We start from the raw sequence: 19,650 nt of genomic DNA on the forward strand, positions 1-19,650 counted from the left end.
CGGCTACATTTCGAGTGCCAAAATACTCATTCTAGTAGCAAAGTAAGGATGTTTTTTGGAAGTGAGGACATTTTGGCTGGTCCTCACAACTTCAAAGGACTGCCTTAACTGACAATGTCTTAACTGAGGGTGAAGACATTGGGTTGGTCTTGGGTTTAGGTCAGTTGGACTGGTTAGGGTAAGAAGTTGGACAATGTATTCTATGGAAGTCCTCACAAAGATAGAAGTCTGAGGGTGTGTGTGTGGTGCCGCTGGAAGGCAGGCAGGGGAGCAGGTGTCAATGTGAGATATGAGATAAGGATGCAGTACAAGCAGAGAGATGCTTTTAAGCTGAATTAAATTCAGATTAGAAGGCAACTCCCTTTGCCTGCATATAACTAATGTTGACAAGAGCGCCTTATTATTGGCTGCATTTTGCTAATTGGGTCGTCTTTCCAGCACCAATTCTCAGCAACTGCAGTGCTGTAAGACATTAACCACAGAAATGCATTTTTCTACAGGGCTGCTTATGTTTACTGCCGTCCTGCAGCGCTGGACTCATTACTTAAATATTTTTTTCTGCGGTTCGTAATTTAAAAACAGCAGGTCAAGACAGATTTGAAGGAAACTGTTTCAGGTTCCAATAAGACCGAGCTTTAACAACAGACTTTCATAAAGTCGTAAATATGTACCATTTGACCAAAGCGCTCAATCTCTTAATATATTTCTTAAGAGGGTGCTCCCATTTATGTTCACGCCCTACTGTTTTTTCATATAAATCCAAATATAAATGTTTTGTGGAGCTATTCTGAAGTTTTCCCTCCCGCTGTATGTCAGCATCGACATTATTGACTGTGAGCACATTAAGAGATAAGCATCTTACGTATGGGTAAAGTCTGGAAGGCCTCCGTGTGACTGAACTCCCCCTGGCCCTTCCCATTGACGGCTGCCACTCGAACCTCATAGGTCGTGTTGGGCTCCAGTCCCATCAACACCACGGTCGCTGGGGAGAGACCAGGTTAGAGTACATGACCACCATTATTACAACACCACCATTGCCACGATTTTTGTAATTCTTGACGAAGAAGAAGGCTGTGCACGGAGTATATTCCTGTTTTGTCTGTGTAGAATGTTATCTAAACTACTCTAACTGAACACGAGTGCAAAATGCCCTCATTATTGAAGACAATTAGAATTGTACTGACATTTGACATCTGTATTGATTTCTGAAGCAAACATGACATCAGTGCAAGAGCCCATTGCAGATTCCCTTTTATCCACACAGTCTGTCTGCAGAGCCGCGTTCTGAGGTTCAGCCTGCTAATTGGCCGCTCTGTCAGCATGCCACATTAAATAGTCAAAACTGTAACAACAGCCTCTTGGTGGTTCTTTACTCCAGGAACAAAAAACTATTTCTCCACTTTAGAATTAGAGGGTCACTTTTTCGGACTGTGAGCGAACGTCTCAAACACGCCTGGATGTTGCGGCAGCACAGCTCACCAGCCGGGTCTTATCTGGCCCAAATGTTACTAAACTGTTAGAACTATTTAGCATTCACCTCTTGGCATCTCCATCTAGTAATTGACTGTGCAATGAGGAATATTAGTGATAAGCCCTTCAGGTTTGTCAGTCGTGCTTATCGGCTGCCCATTACTCCTCCAGCTCCCATTTCTTTATCCAGCCATCCAGCCTTCACCTCACCGTGTATTTTCCGCCGGCTCAAAAATCAATTTGGTGTGAGAACGGAGTAGAGGAGCAGGAACTGGCCCTTCCACCTGTTATGACACGGTCTGCACGAGAAGTCGGAGCTTCGTTCTGAGGGAAAAACGTGTCAGGATCGAGCTTTGAGGGATCATGCGATACAGCCTCTGCTTTGGTTTGACTGGTCTGTCGATTTGTAGTCTGGTCCGAACATCTGATACGACCTGACGTGACAAACCATCGCCTGAAGTGCCAGCTGCGACACTCTTGTGGTGTTTATGTTTTATTCCATGTGACAGGTGAACATTAAATATAATTTGCTCCGTGCAGAGTCTGGCACCATGTTTAACACAATTTCTTTCCGTGTGACTTTCTGGCCGTCTTTGTAGCAGGTCTTGCAAATATTTGTATTTCTACAGTTATTTGATTAGTGCCTCTCAGAGTGGTCTGCTAGCATTAGGAAACAATCCAGCCCATTATTATTGCAATGTGTAGGAGGAAATACCTGAGAAGCAGAGCATGTGGACATTTCTGGAGGGGTGCACATCACATTGTGGCACAAATGCACCCATTGATACTGTGGGTTTGATTCTGAAGAGAATCCTTGGCATTTAAAACTGCCCAGGAAATGCAGCACTGATGGAAATTCAGACTCACTCTGAATGCTGTGGGACTTGACATCCCTCCAGTCTTGTAAGCCAAACTCTTTGTATTGGACCAGGTAGTAGCTGATGGGGACGCCACCATGCGAGTCGGGCTTCATGAAGGTGACAGTTGCTAGGCGCTGGGAAACAGCCGAGAGTCGCACCGAGTATGGATTTGATGGCACATCTGAAATGACAGAATAATGAAATCCGTTTAAAGGCCATTACCTTCAGTTCCCGCTAGTTCCCTGCTAAACTACGTTTGTTGGGTTCACAGCTCACAGATACAGAAAGTCTCCTAAACTTTTAATAATATAAATAAGAAGGCCATAAAAAGGTTGTATAAAACAAATTAAGTAGCCACCTTGCTCAAACTAATAATTAAACATGTGGAAAAGTCACATTAACTTTAGCTGAAGGGCCAAATTTATAACAGATGTTTATTATTGAATGCAGCCTCAGTTATATGCACACATATGCTTGTGTACACACTTTTATCTTTGCATAAAAAGCTAAATCCATTGTGGTCAAGTAAGCGCTTCACTGTTGATTTAACAACACTTTTGTTTTGCTTTGTATGCTGACTGAACAATAAAAGAGAAAGATGAGCTGGTAGAACATTCTCATTACTGGATTTTCACTATTTATTGTCCTGCATCACAAAATGTGTTCAGTAGATTTAAAAATGCGTAGATTAAATTTGTTGAGACAAACAGAGGGTGTATATTTATGCAGATGACTCAGTTATTTGTTGGAGCCTGAAACTTTTGTTCTGCATCTGGTTTGTTTGCACTGATTTTTTGCATAACTTTGTCATAATTCGGTTCATGCTGTATGCATGTATGTATGTATGTATGTATGTATGTATGTATGTATGTATGTATGTATGTATGTATGTATGTATGTATGTATGCATGTATGTATGTATGTATGTATGTATGGGTGTGCATGCTCAGGCGCTAATGTATTCTTTTAAAGAAGAAAGATAAGCCTTCACAACAACAATCAGTTAATTCTCTGAGCTAGTGAATAAAGTGAAACATAGCTTCGTCTGATAGTACAAGAGCTAAACAGTTAGGGGCATTTAGAAAACACCGTTACTTTCTTGGTTATCTTGAAAATTATTGTCTACTCTGTCCCTTCTACTCATCCGTCCTCGAGAATAAGTGGATAAATGAATAATGGATAAAAGTGCCGTAAAATTAAAAAAAAACAACCTCTGCTGCTGTTCTTTAAAGCCACTCTTGTTAAAGAAGGAGCTGTTTCCCAAAGACAATCTCTGTTGCCCCAAAGAATGAGACTTTCCCTCAAGCAAAATTTGTCTGACAGAATAAGAACCAGATTGGATCAAGTAAAGGAAAAAGAAAAAACATTTTTTTTTTTCGCTCTGACTTCTGACGTCTTATGTCACTGTGTTCACATGCACGCAAATAAATTGATGTCCTGCCTTGTTTGTGGGGTAGCAACCAGTTGGAACTGAGTGAACCAATGGCCAAGTACTGATGCGTAAACTCGTCTGTGGCTGTGACCTCGCTGGATAGCTACTTTATGGATTAATGTGGTGTGACGTAAAAAAGGTCAACAACAAATAAACCAGTGCAAATCGTCACCTAATCTGACAACTGCAAACTTGTTTGTAGACAGAAAGTCCGGTTGCATAAATTATTCAAGCCAATCGAGCAAGAAGTGTAGTCGGATTTAGACACGCTGGTAAAAACACTTAAAGGTACAAAGAACACTATAAGTCTTTAATTATAACAATAGAGCTAATTTCATGTTATTGTTATATTTAAAAAATAATCACTGTTTTGACAGCAAACCAGCAGTTTGGCTTTCTTTGTCCTTTCATTACTAGAGCACCGCTGGTCTCAATTCCTGTACTTTCAGCTCAAGGTTCAGCTTTGGAGAGTGGCTGTGAGTAAGTGATGAGCCTGTGCAGCTTCCACTGCAGATCATCTGTCTTCTGACTCATCCTCTCCTACACCAACACGTGCTTATGGGTGTTTCCTATCGAGCGTTTGTGTGTGTGTGTGTGTGTGTGTGTCAGAATAACTTCCAAAACACATTGTTTCCCACAAGACTACATATTGGGTCAGCCTTTTTTGCTCACTGCCTTTCTCCGCAGCCAGAGCAATTCAATCTGCACTAAAGATAATTGGACTGCACTACTGTGTATTAGCCTGCACTACCGTAAATTAGGGGGTACTTCAGTAAATAGCGAGGGGCATGCTAAATCAGCCAGCACTATTTGAGATTAGGCTAAACTGAATAGGGGTTGGGAGTTGTAGTGGAATTTATCTTCCTGAGAATTGCAAATAAGGCCATTAGTGTTAGTAGAGACACAGCCGTTGGACAGTTACTGTGAGAGCCCTGATTCAAAAGGTGTAGGAACCCTGACTTCTCTCATTTCAGGAACAGAAATGAGGCCACAGATGTGGTTGTCAGTGGGGAAGAGGTAAACTCACCGGCCTGGGCAAGAATGAACTCCTGGTATCGCATGCCAATGTTGTTCCTGGCTGTGCAGTTGTAGCGGCCAAAGTCCCGGTCCGACATGGGAGTCACCTCAAATAAGGATCAAAACCATAACTTTCACATCCCCAAAAACCTACAAGATGTTAGCAAATAACCTTAATGCTGCACGTGAACAAAACAACACATAGTTGTTTTTATTTAACTGGCTTAATAAATGGAGCGCACCTCATCCCTTTATCATCTACAAACATCGTTGACCCACCTCCAGCACGGACTTGCCCTCTGCAGCGTGCACCCGGATGTTGGCCGTTCCCTCTGCGGAGATGGTGAAGCGTTCCCTCCTCCACAGCATGGTGGCGGGAGGGTTGGACATCACGTCGCAGCTGATGTTCACTGGGTTCCCCTCCCAGGAGTAAAAGATGGTGTGGTTGGTCAGGAACTTTGGTATATCTGTCCGACACACAGATGTCATCACTCACACTCTGACTGAAGCTGCTACACTCCTGGTGTGTCTGGAGACAGTGGCACCCAATTAAATGCTTAAACCAAAAGGTGAGACTGGACCAGATGATCCGAGCCATTAAAGCCTCTTGCTGGAGCTTAACGCCCAAATGCCTTCAAAGGCAAAGTAAATGTACTTCATTAACACGTTCCGGACGTTCTCTGCCATGCTAAAAGAGAGCTTAATTAAAGCCACCTACTTGCTCCAATCATTTCAAAGAGAACCAGAAACAAAGGATGTAAACAGAAGCCTCAGCAAATAAGAAGCACAGTAAGGGACGAGAGCAGGAGTGAACTGCTGCTCGGATTTCTTTGGCCCAGCTCAGTCGAAGAGGCATTATGGTTGTTTTATGCCTGCTTGCAGGATTCCATTAAAGAGATTGATGCCCAGCTCTCTGTCACAGCCGAGGACACGTTATCCCCCCGCAGGCTGCACTGACTTAGTAAATGAGTTCATTAGTTTGGTGGCAATGGCATGCTCAGCCTCCCCACACTCAGGCTAACAGGGTCGCTCTATTCACGGGGAGTCAGCTGTGACTCACCGTGTTCCAATTGCCCCCTGCTTGTATTTGACCGCCATCAAATTTTTATCTCAAAATGATGACTTTTCATAAGCAATGTATGTATTTTTAAAAGGGAACCCTACAGTCACTGTAGCCAAAGGAGGAGAAATGCAGTTTCTGCTTGAGAAAGAAAAATACTAAAAATACACTTGTTTGTGTTTCTTTGCTGTTGGGCTGTTGGAGGTGGAAACATTTCCGGCGACCAAGTGCACTTCTCATTGCTATCATTCAGGCCACTGATCTCTTCCTATAATGAATATCATCATTCTGCGACCAAAAATGGAGATCTTTGTTTCAGAGCTCATTAGGCGGAGGATAGGCCACCCCAAATAACCCCAGACAACGAGCAGTGAGGAATGGATAAGCTCACTGGGAAACAGGAGAGCCATAAACAGGGCAAAACGAAAGGCAGTGTACGGTTTCTGCTCACTAATTAACCCTCCTGAAGGCATTGCAGCACAAAGGATGCGGGCGTGAGAAGAGGTTGAGCAATAAAGTAAAGATGCGAAGAGAAAAAACAGCCCCCGCGTGAAGCTGAATTTGCAGAATCAGAACTTTTGAACCTCAACATTTCTGACTCTCCAGGTACCCTGGAATGTTGCAAATTTGACTTAAACGCGTGTTGGACTTTCACATTAAGGGTCCGATAGCACAAACATGGGATGCAGAGAGCGGCGGGGTCAGATCAGGTGTGGAAAGTCTCTTCGGTACCAGTAACATCAATTTCCCTTGCAGACAGGTGAACAGAAAGAGCTGCATGAATATTTACAACCCAGGAAACAAATTATGAGCATCTATGCTACGCTAGCATTTAATTTGAAAAATGTCTTCAGTGTAGTAAATAAAACCACTGTGATGGTGACTATAGAATACATTTGATTTAGAGATTTAAATTTTTCTCGTGCTTATAGAAAACAAATGCAAAGCCTTCAACTCGCAGTGATATGGAACCCAATGTGTTACACGCAAAGACGTGCTCAGGGTGAGCTGGAGAAGATTGTAGAAATGTGGAAATATTCTTTTTGTTGCTTTTACGATATAATCGGCTCCGTTGGCAGCCCTCCCAAGTGCTGGCAGTCAAAATCGAAAAAACCCGAGGATTAAACATAACCGACCTCTTGTGATACTTACGCTCGATATCCAGAAACATGCTCTTCTGGTGGCCTCCAATCCTGCTGAGGGCTTCGCAGTCAAATCGACCCAGATCGCTGAGCCTGACGCCACTGATCGTCAAGACCGATTTGCCATGGCGACCGCGCACTTCAAAACGTCCACCGTGACTCTGTGGACACGGACACACATTATAATGAACTGCTGGCACGATCACAAGAAGTTTAACGTGCAAATCTGCCAGCATAAGAGCGTCCCTGGAGATTCCCTGGTCATTTCGGCTGTAAGGGGCCTCATGGAGTGGAATGTGACAGCACTCCTCATCAGTAATTTGTCAGTATAACGTACCTTACTATAGCTCTCATACCTTGGTAAGTACGTATACAAAAAAGCTTGTAGCAATTTCCGGCTAACTTTACGTTGAACAAAAGCCTCTTGGTCTATTTTGACCCTTCCCTCTTAGAGGCACCCATCCCTTGTCACAGATAGCCAGGGTTAATGCAATAAACCGTGGATTTATTACAGCATCATTACATTTGTATGAAGACAGATGGCATCAATTTGAAGCAACGGGTCAATTACAGGAGACAAGGCTATCATTCCTGAAATCGACATTCATTCTTAATGAGGGAGAATACGAGAGGAGCTTCCTTGTTGCAGACATCATGTGTGTGCAGCCCCCATACTGCTGTCTAACACATGACCTTTGACACCTCCCTCAAATTCTGCTCCTCCTGCTTTTCAAAGCTACGTGCCCACACGGGCAATTTCTGTATTTTTCTAAGCGAACACTGCCTTCAAGCTCAGAGTTCTTCCGGTAAATCCGCTGTTAAAAACAATGAACACACGCTGCACTTCATTGTATAAATACATGTGTGATGAGTGGGTCGGCCTGGCAACCTCTCCATGACAGACAGGGTGCTGCCGTGAATGGGAAACATAGTTTTAGGTGAGTTTCTCTTATTATTCATAGTCTGAGAGTGCTGCAGGGTGTTTTCACTGTAAGCACCCATCACAGCTCATGGCATACATCATGTTGGCAATCTATCAGTGAACAAAAACAAGGTGCCATCAAACTGCTGCAACGTATATCTATCGCTGGCAAGTAAAGCAAATATGGACCCACGTGACTCTGTTGCTGTTGACAGAGGCTGACATGTTTAGATCAGAGCTAAGTAACGACGGGTAAAACAGGCATGCTCTCAGCCTGCCAGTGTTTACCAAATCCTGCACATCTTGTTTGTGACATGACATGAAAGTGACACAGGTAATTGATGCTGAGTTAATAATAGGAGAGCTCATTTACTGGTGGATTGCATTCCACTGCTGGACTGGAGGGGTTTCCTCCGGTGGGCACATATCTACATTTGGAGAGATAAGGCATGCCCCATGGATCCACAACAGGGAAATGTTCAGCCCAAAAGGCTTTGGCTGGGTCGCAGCTTGTAGCTAATCAATGAATATTTTCATATTCATTCCTGCGATTGAGGTGTGAAGAAGAACGTGCACAACTGCTCTATAAATTTGCTCTAAATCAATGCGCAGTCAACACATTTTAGGGCATTCCCACTACTTTTTCCTGCCTCGGCTCATACTTAATAAATGTGCTCAGCTGTGAGGATCTGTCTTGTATAAAATTTACTTTCTGCTGATCTTTGCTATTATCATTGCTATACTATCAGGCAACAAGGTGAAGAGGCGTTCATGGATGCAGCTAAGGGCTCTTTGCACTGCCGCTTACTTGTTTGCTTCAGCTGAGGTCAATGGGATTCGTGAGGGTGTGGTGAATAGGAATGCCTGGGAACAGAGACGAGCGAAGAGACAGAGAGTGGGGGAGAGCGAAAGAGGAGGGAGGAGCTCACCAGGAGTGAGCCTCAGAATCTGGGAATTACTTGCTAACCTGTCCAACCTCCCACCCCACTGACAGGTTCTGCCAAGAGATGAACTGTGCCCTGAGCACAGCCTGTTTGATATGCAGCACAGGCAAGCAACAGAGCGAGAAGCCAGACCCAAACACAACAGCGAGCACGTTCGCATGTTCAATCGAGCATACTGTAAGCACGTGAGCGCTAAGCAACATGACAGCGGAGATGAAAGGCAGAGAAATGTGGAAGTTGAGAAAATGGAATAACTGCAGGAGATGAAAGGCGGAGAGAGGAATCAAGACGACACAAATATGAGAAATCCTCTCCCTATCTGCTTCATAACACTTCATGAACACGTGAAGCCGGATCTCAAATGCAATCCCTCAAATGTGATTACGCTGCGGTGCTGTGTTACTTCAGTCTGACTGCTGGCAAATTCACATATGAAAAATGTCAGCTGAATCTCAGTGAGACGCTGGCAACAGTTGCTTATTCAGTCAGTGTGCTGTGAAGGCTCCAGCAGAGCTGTTTGAATCTGGCCACCTTTAATTACTGGACTACATCATCTGTGAAATACATTTATTAGGGCTGTCAGACGGAAGTAAACACTACTGTACAGTGCTGGCATCTGTTTTTCACACTCATTTGGCAGCGTGTTGAGCAGAGAAAAATCAGGAGACGCAGAAAGAGCTCAAAACAAATATACTCCCAGACATGTTGTCTCAACAGGTGAATGGAACCAGAGAGGCTTTAAATGACAGCCGCTCCGTGGTAAGTGACTGTTTAAATTGAAGAGCCTCCGCTGGTGTTTGCTAACCTCGCATTCACGCGAGACCATATCAGAGGGGCCTCGAAGGCGCGCCTCACTTCATAATCAAATCCCTCAAACTGTATCCCATTATGTTCAGTCAGCAGGAGCCGAGATGCTAGTTGACAAAGAATATATGAAAAAAGGGAGCACCATTACACAGTAAGTAAAGCTGAGCCCCTGGAAGCTCACTGTCTCTCAGCAGTCGTGTGGGTCGGCTGGGTATGTAGATTGGACAGTAAATTGAGAGAGGAACATCCTGCCTTGAGCCTAAATGACTACGGCCATCCATCATGCCTCGCGCTATACACGCTCTGTTTGTCTTGGCAGGTGTTTAGGTGTGTTGGTTCGCGCTTCGCATTTCCATAATTGCATTTGCTGTTGGAAAAGAAGCACTGACTCTCATTTTTGCCCGTGATTGATCAACCCCGGCAATTCGAGCCAATGCACACATCCATTTATCTCAGCAGTGACCTTTTTCCCTGACTACCATCCAAAAAAAAATTAAATTATAAAAGAAATAACTGGGAAACTGTCTTCCGTCATCTATGAGTTTTGACAATGCAAAATAATTTTTTTCCAGAATATTTTCCACTTTGTTCTTTAATAAGGCTGAATAATGGATTCTGGGAGTAAACAGAACACACAGCTGTAATAATGTTTCAATGCCTCTAGTTTGATTGGATAAAATGTCCCTGAGTCAAAGATACAAATCAAAGTGCAGGCTGCGAGTGTTAATACCCTGAAAACCTCAAGGTTCTTACCACCTCTTTAGTGCTCCAGAGGTAACAGATGCGTTGGTCGATTTCCCTCGAGATAATAGTCTCGGCATAGAAATCCAAACACTCCCGAAGAAACAAGGGCAGAAGGTGAGCCCGCCTGTTTTATCTGAGGGCGCTTTGATGTTATAAGACATTGTCATCTGCTGCAAGGTGAGTAAATATACGGCTTGTTCAAAATGCCCTCTTCTCGTAAAAAAAGGGAAGCCTGGAGTGGAATAAATCATAACTTCATGAATGTAAATACAATCAGCATCAACCATTAGATGTGCCCCGGGCAGCACTGTGAACAATAAAGGAGTCCGTCTGCAGCGGCACTGAAGAAGCTTTTATTTTCATACTGAAAGGTAATAACCTATTAATGTGCTATACTTTTTCTGTGGCTCTACAGAACGGAGCAGCAAGTGCACTGTTCTATCTCCTCTACAAATAGGAAGGTTTTAGTCAGGAAAAGGAAAAAAATGAATCTTATGACTGCATTTCCTTTAGATTTACTAGTTTTGTTGTGAGCTTATTTAATGAGCTTACACACCTTATTACTGAGCTCTGATATCCAACAGAGCTGCAGGTCATTTCAGAAATAACATCGCTAACAAATAAACACTGTTTAAAAGGTGGTGTGCCTGCGTCACTGGTGTTGTCGTGTTTCTGAAAGGCACCACAGGTTTTCCTCGATTATCACACAGTGCATGAATGCGCGCCACATCTGTCAATATATCATTTTCAGATCAAGTCAAAATACAGGCCAAGCTTTGTTTTCAATTTTTTGGGTTCCATGTTACCAAGCTTTTTGGACGTTTCTCACACAGATATCAGTGATATACTCATGACGGCTCATAATAAGGTGTTTTTTTAAATATTATTTTCATCTAAATTCTTTTTAATGTGACGATAATCAGCTTGAACCAGTAAATGATGATGACGGAGGAAAGCAGATGTAGACTTTACCTTGTCTCCATCCACAAATGTCTGGCCATCGCTGGCTCTCTTCCAGGAAATGTCAGGCAGGGGCTCGCCATCAGCCACGCAGGAGATCATGGCAGCGCCGCCCTCCACGGCTGTCACATTTTTCAGCTGGGTGATATGGGGCGGGACTGGAGGCCACAGGAGATGGGATCGCAGAGGAGAAGAAAAAAAAAGTGAATAAAGATATATGTGGCAGTAGGTACAGCAGTAGGCAATGAGTAAGGACAAGAGTGAGCAGGAGCGACACTGTCAAACGTCTGAGTCACAGGGGAGGGGAGACGAAGGCTATACCATAGGGTTTAAACGTAGGCTTGATGCATGACTTTGGTGCTGACAGCCTAGGCCGCGATCATTTATACACTGCAGACGTTGTCTGTAAGCATGCCTACTGGCCTATTTTGTGCACAATCCTTGGCCTAGTTGTTAAGAGACGAAACTGACAACGCTAAAGTTTTAAAGCACAAAACTAATTTATTTTCCTGCTATGGATTTTTGTATGGAAGGACGCATCGCCAGCGCTGTGTGAATCCTTTTTTGGCTATGTGCAAAGTCCATGAAGAGTGCAGCAAAGTGTCCCGTCAGGGACCGCTCACCTCTTCTCTGATAAGATACTGGGGTTAGCTGTGGAACACCATGCATGTCAAGGGTAACAGGCGTGAAGCATGAATCACAGATTGCTTATTTCCTCTCCCCACACACATTAATGGTGAATTCTTTAATGGGCATGCTCAGAAAATGGCATAAAATCCAGGGGGAAAAGGGATATGAATGGAACATACACTGAGGTTAACCCAGGGAAGATCATTTGCAATTCCACAACTTCACCTCGGAGACTAAAACTCAAGGGATTATGGGAGATTCGTCCAACAGAAACAGACACATATACAAAAAACTTCAATAATACCGTTTGATTTGTTATCAACTGCTATTATGGTCAGGTGTAGTAGGTGTAGCTGAATGAATAAAACAGCCACTGAAGATGGAGGAGAAGATGGATACTCGACTCACACAACGGGGCTGACTTATCCAAAGGGTAGATTTCTTAATTCAACATTGGAGGTAACAATAAAAAGGACATTTTCTCAACTGCAATTATTCATAACACACAACAAACTAGTGTTATATTGGAGAGTAACCTTAATTTCTATTTTTAATCAACTTAATTTAGTTAACCATTCTTACTAAAGAAAATGGTCCCAATGGTCCTCTGGGGGATCAAACTAAAATCCTTCCCACTCTGAGGTGACAACTCTAACCCTACTTATAAAACCTATGTGTCGTTTTTATCCGTATTTGTTTAAAATCCAAAAAACGGCCAAACTTCAAACTTTTCAATGTTAATTTTAAATGACCATTGGCATCATATGAGAGCATATAAATGGTTGATGAGTTATTTGAAATTCGAGTCCTCAATCCATCTGAAGCTATCATGCACATAGGCCTGCACTGATTTTTAAATTGCGGTATTTGGAACAGAACGCAGGCAGAATCAAAGATAACAAAGGCTGACAATAACGAACGATGAGTTTCCTTGTTTCCACAACAAACCTTTCGAGAGTGCAATCATCATGGCATTTTTGTCAAGATGCTACAATGGAAACAAGTAAAATCAGTGTGATGCATTCAACGTGCAGAAATACGCTCAAATGAGAAAAAATAGCTTGTTAGAAAACACAGAAAGTAAAGCAAATATAAGGGACTCTGAAGATGTGTTATCAACCCTCCAAACGACCTATTGAGTCAGGAATGGTGTTTTCAGTCAATGAGACCGCACAGATGCACAGAACCACACATGCTGGTCTTTGATTTTCATCATTCGTTTATCTGCAGCTACTTCACCCCTGATCTTCTTCATTATGTACATTTTAAATGGAATATCTCTCATTTATGAACCACTCTGCAAGGAGCCTCATTAATAATCTATTAACAAAAATTTGTTCCAATAAATGTAAAAAGAGAACCAGTTGTATGGAGGCAAAAAAATCTAGAATTAACCTGAACTTTCGCTTTCGGTTATTGAATTTTTTTTAAATTATTATTTTTTTAATCGCTTTTAAAAATAAATAACAAACAGAAAAAAGTGCACTGATAATTACTATAATTTTAATAACTGCAAGTGCTCTGTACTTATACTATGACCCTGACTGTAACTAAATATATTGACTATTTTCCAACCTCTTGGCTCTAAAGCACAAAGCTTTTAGCCCCAGAGTAGGAAACAGGAATACACTGTAATCTGTCTTTTTTCTAACTGTTACTTGAGACATGTTTTGAGTGTCAATGGTGTAAAATCAATCCACCTGACATGTACCTGACATGTCTGCGGTCTCTGAAGAGTCAATCACCGTGTAAACACGCACCGGCGTCTCAGACCAGTACAGTGGCCGGGTGGGATCTGTGGAACTTCATATTCTTCACCATAACTTCCTTCCTGACTGCAGACAGTTGCTGGACAATGAAGACTTAAACTTGGCACTTGCTGCCCTAAAACTTGTGCGGACATTTCTGCCAAAGGCCAAAAGATTGCCATTTTTACCCCTTGAAGCCGTCCACCGTTCCACCAAGCAGCAGTTGCTGCACTCGGACTGAATCCATGTAACAGTAATGGCACGTAAATCTGAACAAAACTAGAAATAAAGCACTTCCCAAATAATGTCACTTAGATCTGTAGTATAGTTTGTGCGTATAGCTATCTGTCTGTCTGTCTGTCTGTCTGTCCGTCCGTCCATCCGTCTATCTCGAAATATATACACTGTATATTGGCATGAGTAATTCAAGGATACACGTTGCTTTAATCTTAGGAAGATCAAAAGGTCAGTGTTCACCTGGAATCCAGAACATTTCTTTTAAATCCACTGGCACCAGCTGTCTACCTCCTTGGTGGAGGTAAAACCTGAGCCTGTTTAAGTGAACATGGAGTCAGGAAACAGACCAGTCGATGTTCAAGGCATTACAATTAATAGTTTCACAACAGACGTTGTGTATTCTTAAATGGCCGAGTCCTCCTTGAAAAATGATCTAACACCAGTTCAGGGTTGTCTTTTGCGGTGTATTGATGCAGCGTTCACTTCCCCTGAACTGTCTGATCCACGGGTATCAGATTCTGACAGCTTTAGACCGCCTAATTCAGCACAAGTATGAAATCAAAATCAGTTACCAGACCCCACATGGACTCCACTCACAAAACACTGGGTTAATATCAGCCGCTGAGTAATCCCAGTGGTTTTTGTCTAAATGACCTCCCACCTGGGAGTCTTGGTCTCCATGCCGAGGGCATCACACTAAATTAAGAGCATTAGAAACACATGAAATTGATATAATGTAACCCTATCAGCTCAAAGGCAGCAAAGGTGGCTCCACAAGCCTTCCTGTTAGAACCACAATGGTTCCCCATGAAATGGGAAGTTGTGAATTTGAAGCAGAAGTGAATGGGCCATAGGCAATTTATCTTCCCAATAAAGCAGCAACATCCGGTCATGCTCTTAATGTCAAAAGCCATCTGTGGATATAAACATGTCCGGAAGCTGCGGCTGCATCATAACAACATATTGAACTCTCTGCCGAGAAACAAATTCTTCAAAAATATCCATTTCTCTCACTTATCTCTCCTGCACGATACCAGTCTTTGCTACACTGGCATATTTCCTGCTTGTATTCGTCCTCAAGCTTCTCCAGCCACCAGTGAACACAAAGGTATGCATGTCTGAGACAGAATATTTACTGTGTCTACTCTGTGTTGGCTATTAAATTTAGGATTACCTTTATTTAAAGTCATGGCATGAAGACATTCTAATAAACTACCGGCAGCCTATAAATTGGCTGATGTGAAACATGAGCTTCAGATTGATGGTGACATTTGCTAATTTGGAATAAACAAAAATGAGATTGTCATTAAATATGAAGCCCTGAGTCTCAGAATGTGGTGCACAGAAGAATGGCAACACAGACTCGCACCCGGTGCAACATAATTGTCCCGTTCCTCTCCTGCCTGCCCTGTCAGGGCTAATAAAACTAGCTTACATCTGCGTTTTCCCAGCAGAACCCCTCCCTCTTCACCTCGTCATGTAAATGTGCATTTTTACGAACAAGCAGGTTTCACATCTTGAAAGGATGTTGATGACTAGAGCAAAAATCTACAGATCCCAGAGATCTGTGAGGAAATAACCAGCAGGCTTATGAAGATATAAATTACATTTTCTTATTAGGAGTGAGGTAAAGGAAATATGAAGCCATAAATCTATTTTTTTTCTACAGGAATTATTATTATATGTGCATGGCTGGTGACCATGTTTAGATATTTGGAATTTGAAAAGGAAAATGGTAAAAATGTGAATGACCACAGTTAAACTGTGTGGATCAATAAAGCATTTCTATTTGGGTTTATTTTTCCTTTACTGCTTTATCCTTTTCAGGTTCATGGGGAGGGTGCTGGAGCCTATCCCAGCTGCATATGGGTGAAGGCAGGGCACACCGTTGGATGAGTCTCCAGCTGATCACAGGGCCCTATGTGAGCATTTGGGGCTTTGGTACCTTGCTTACGGGTACTTCGGCAGTGCTCTGAGGGTGCCCTGGCAGCTTGCCCTACTACCAGAACACCTTCCAAGCTTCAAATGACAAATAATTCAATTTGAATCGATTTTCAGAAAGAGATGTGAATGCTTGAAAATGCACTTGGGTATTTATGAAAGAAGCTTTCAGAGATGCTGTGGAGTTCCATCTTCCCATCGGTTTTTGAGGGTTGGGCGGAGGTGGCTGCAGGCTACTCATGATACTCCAGACCTTCCTGGGAACAATTAGCTGACGTAGTCCCAGGCTGGATGAGATATGAAATCCCTCTGGTCTGTTTCCCAGTTGAAAGGATCAAGGAAAAAAATACCCTTGCCGACTTATTTTGATAAAAACAAACATCTTCACTCTATAGAGTCATTGCCTTCCCACAACCCAAACTCCTCTAGTTTTGATACCAGCACCCCTGAAGATGACAGGTGAAGGCCAGACCATGGAATTAACAGCTTTGCAGAGCTTCCACCACATGTACTCCATATCAGTTCAAAGGTCCTGCAGATCGAAGAGCTCTTTTCCCGCAGGAGTCCAAACCAGAGACCAATCTGGACTGGAGGTTCATGCTAAGTTTAATCCAACTGCCTTTGTGAGAGTTATGAGCGACATTAACTGATGTCAAAACAGCTAAAATCCTCCAAGTAATGAGGAATATTTCAGAAGAATGTCTGCGGGAGATAAATACACAATGGAGATGTAGTTTGTTTGAAAAGACCAACTGTGCCGCACTTTCTGGGGTGCAGCTCAGGCTGTCATACTCTCTCCTTCCCCGGGGAGCGAGGGAAACCGGGGCTGTTATGCAGCTGTAGAATAGAGACTATTTTATCTGTCAACATAACGACACCAGTGTGAAGAAAAGCAATACACGCACATTCCATGGAGCTCAAGAATTTGTTTCAAGTATTCAAGTAAAAAAGCAAGTGAAAACTACAATAATCAGTGATTTTTTTTAATAGTCGACCTTATTCCAACACTTCCCATTGTCCTTACCAAACACTTTGAGGAAGAGCTCTCTCTCCTGAGATCCAGCCTTGTTGCTGGCTTTGCAGGTGTAGCTACCCCCGTCGTTCTGTCGGATATTGCGGATGGTTAACATGCTGCGTCCACCTTCCATCCTGTTGAACATGTACTTCTCTGACGGTTCCAGTTTCTGTCCCTTCCTGTACACACACACACACAGACACACACACAAAAATCACAAAGGAGCACATCGCCGGTGAGCAAATGAGGGCAGACTCACACCCTTCCTTCACTGGCACGGATGAAAGTCACCACAGCACCTTCACATCTACAGACGTATAATTTTAGCACTTTAGATGTCAACTGATCCCATGAAAGAGAGGCTAAATGCTGGAAACTCGACTTTGAGGCCATTTCCATCCACAGGAAAGAACATGACAAAGACTCTCAAAGACAGTAAAAGTCATTCCACAGAATCCTTCCACTACAGTGCTGTTGAAGATTACATTCGAAGGAAATCGATAGGAATATGCCCTCAAACTTCCTCTGAAACTTTCCGATCCGGAGAAACTGTCAAATAAAGAAACAACAACTCACTGTCTCATCTCACGCCGTGGACACGGAGCTGATTTAAACATTCTACGTTAGTCGACTCTGTTGTTAGACAAGATACAGCCAAACTGATCATTTGTCTAGATTTGTGCATGAGTGCTGAAGCGTAGTGGTCCATGCAGGTTCCCAGCTTCCCACGCTTGCTTATTTACTTTACTTAACAAGCCGTGTAAACTACGAGGTTGAAGGGATCACTGGAGTCCAGGTTTTTTTGGTTTTTCTCACGCTGGCAGATTTAGACAAAATCACAGGTGCTCTGTTATAGAGGCTCAAAGTGTGACAACAGCTCAGGGAGTAGAACCCAACAGCTAACGATTAACACCACCGCGTTAATGAGGATTTGTCACGGTTACACGCACCAACAGTTCGCTTTAACGTTAGCACATTCACAGCTAAAATGGAACCCAAGAACCACTTTTATCCATGAAGAAAACAAGAATATTTGTGTTGCATTATTTAAAAAGCGCGCTGTTAATGCGCGATGTCCATGTCACAGGGGTTATTGAAAGAGATTCCCAAACTGCTGCAGAGAGAGTCGAGGTCAGCGACGTGGGCTGGTTTCCTTGGCTGTGAGGTAATTGGTGTGAAACCAGGGATGATCAGAATTACCCTCTCCCTGAAGAGTTTTCGCTGTATTTCCGACAGCGAGGCCACCCCCCTGCTGCCCCTGCACCCACCAGCGTCTTTGTACTGGGCTGTTCAGCTGGGACCACATCAGTGCTGATAAAAATCCATACACTAGGATATAAACTATAACCGCGCACACACTCATTCTTCTTCCTAACTTCTCTGTTGTATGGATGGCCACAGACGATAGCACACAGAGAACCAATCTGATTGCTTCCATTATCTTTAAAACATGATGCGCTGGGTTCCTAATGCACGACTATTACAGTGATGAAAGGGGGGATGTAAGCAAGCGACTTTGGATGACACAGCCCCTCGTCCTTCATCTCAGCCTCAGCACCTTACTGGGCTTCTGTACCCTCGTAATCTACTTTTCTCAAAGGCATCGAGCACAGAGTGCTGGAAAACAAAACAACAACTTTTCCACAACAACAGTATTTTAACTTTAAAATGCAGATTTCAGGTCATGAATATCCAAAGGCCTCAGCATATGATGTAAATGCAAAAGGGAAAATAACTGCAAGTCAATGGAGGAAACAGCAATGCCATGTAACGATAACTCAGACAGAGCACAGAGGAAATTAAGAGAGGCATCATCTCTGAAACAGACAGCACAGGATGAGCTACACTGCTGAATGTGATTACACTGACTGATTGCTGACAGGTAGTCCATTATCCAAGATGGACAAAGGACGAGGAGAAAGCTACACTCTGACAGGAAATGCAGTCGGGGAGGACGGGCCCGCCAAAGGTGACAACAAAAGGGAAAATAAATTGGTTTGTTATTGTTCTTCACGTCAATGCCGATTCTTATGTTGTGATGTTCACATTTAAATTTTGTCATCTCTGGGTGATGAAGGGTTTATTGACCCACGGAAGGATGGAGAATACACTGAAACGAACGAACGCCAGTGGCCATCACAGATCCATGTTTCAGTCCCACTTTTGAATCTCTTTGTGGTCTTTTACCTAAATAAGATTGAATGGATCCTCAAGCAAACAAAATCATTCCTCACCCACACGAACAGGATTCTCAAATCAACTACCTAGGGTAATTAATGAGCACTATCAAACACAATTCAATTCCATTATTAAAGAGAAATAAAATCAGACGATGGAATATTTCTTTACAGTAATTCTGCAAAATAGTTGCTGAAGACTGATCAACACAACACCTTTCTGGAAACACTTGTGATGTATCCTGTATCACACCATTTAGGCCGTTAAGCTGTTAAAATAGAATTTACATGCTTCCCTTTACTGCTCTAACGCAAACAAGACAGCAAGTTATAAACCTCCAGCAGCCGTCCGCCGTGTCTTCAAATCATGTTTGTACTTGCAAAGTGTGATGCATGGGCCTCGAGGTTTCCCTGCCTCGCCGCGTGACCTCTCTGTCATCGCACACGCTTCCACTTCTAATTATGTTTGCAACAGTGCCGGACGTAAAGCAGAGAAATGATATATTTACTCTGCACACAGTAAAATGCTCCTCCCCCGGGTTAA

At 43.0% G+C, this 19,650-nt stretch overlaps 1 protein-coding gene across 7 annotated transcripts in view; it reads right to left on the reverse strand.

The window, feature by feature from the left end:
• LOC130522796 (neural cell adhesion molecule 2-like) overlaps positions 1 to 19,650 on the reverse strand; it is a 175,627-nt gene that overhangs the window by 21,371 nt on the left and 134,606 nt on the right. For all 7 annotated transcript variants that reach the window (XM_057027525.1, XM_057027522.1, XM_057027523.1 and 4 more), the window contains exons 7-13: positions 16,939 to 17,108; positions 11,371 to 11,516; positions 6,992 to 7,142; positions 5,059 to 5,246; positions 4,790 to 4,886; positions 2,338 to 2,511; positions 863 to 982 (exon numbers count right to left, since the gene is read on the reverse strand). In XM_057027525.1, coding sequence (XP_056883505.1) covers positions 863 to 982; positions 2,338 to 2,511; positions 4,790 to 4,886; positions 5,059 to 5,246; positions 6,992 to 7,142; positions 11,371 to 11,516; positions 16,939 to 17,108 — 1,046 coding nt within the window. The remainder of the gene's footprint in view (positions 1 to 862; positions 983 to 2,337; positions 2,512 to 4,789; positions 4,887 to 5,058; positions 5,247 to 6,991; positions 7,143 to 11,370; positions 11,517 to 16,938; positions 17,109 to 19,650) is intronic.

Source organism: Takifugu flavidus, chromosome 3 (genome assembly GCF_003711565.1).
Source record: "Takifugu flavidus isolate HTHZ2018 chromosome 3, ASM371156v2, whole genome shotgun sequence".
NCBI lineage: Eukaryota > Metazoa > Chordata > Actinopteri > Tetraodontiformes > Tetraodontidae > Takifugu > Takifugu flavidus.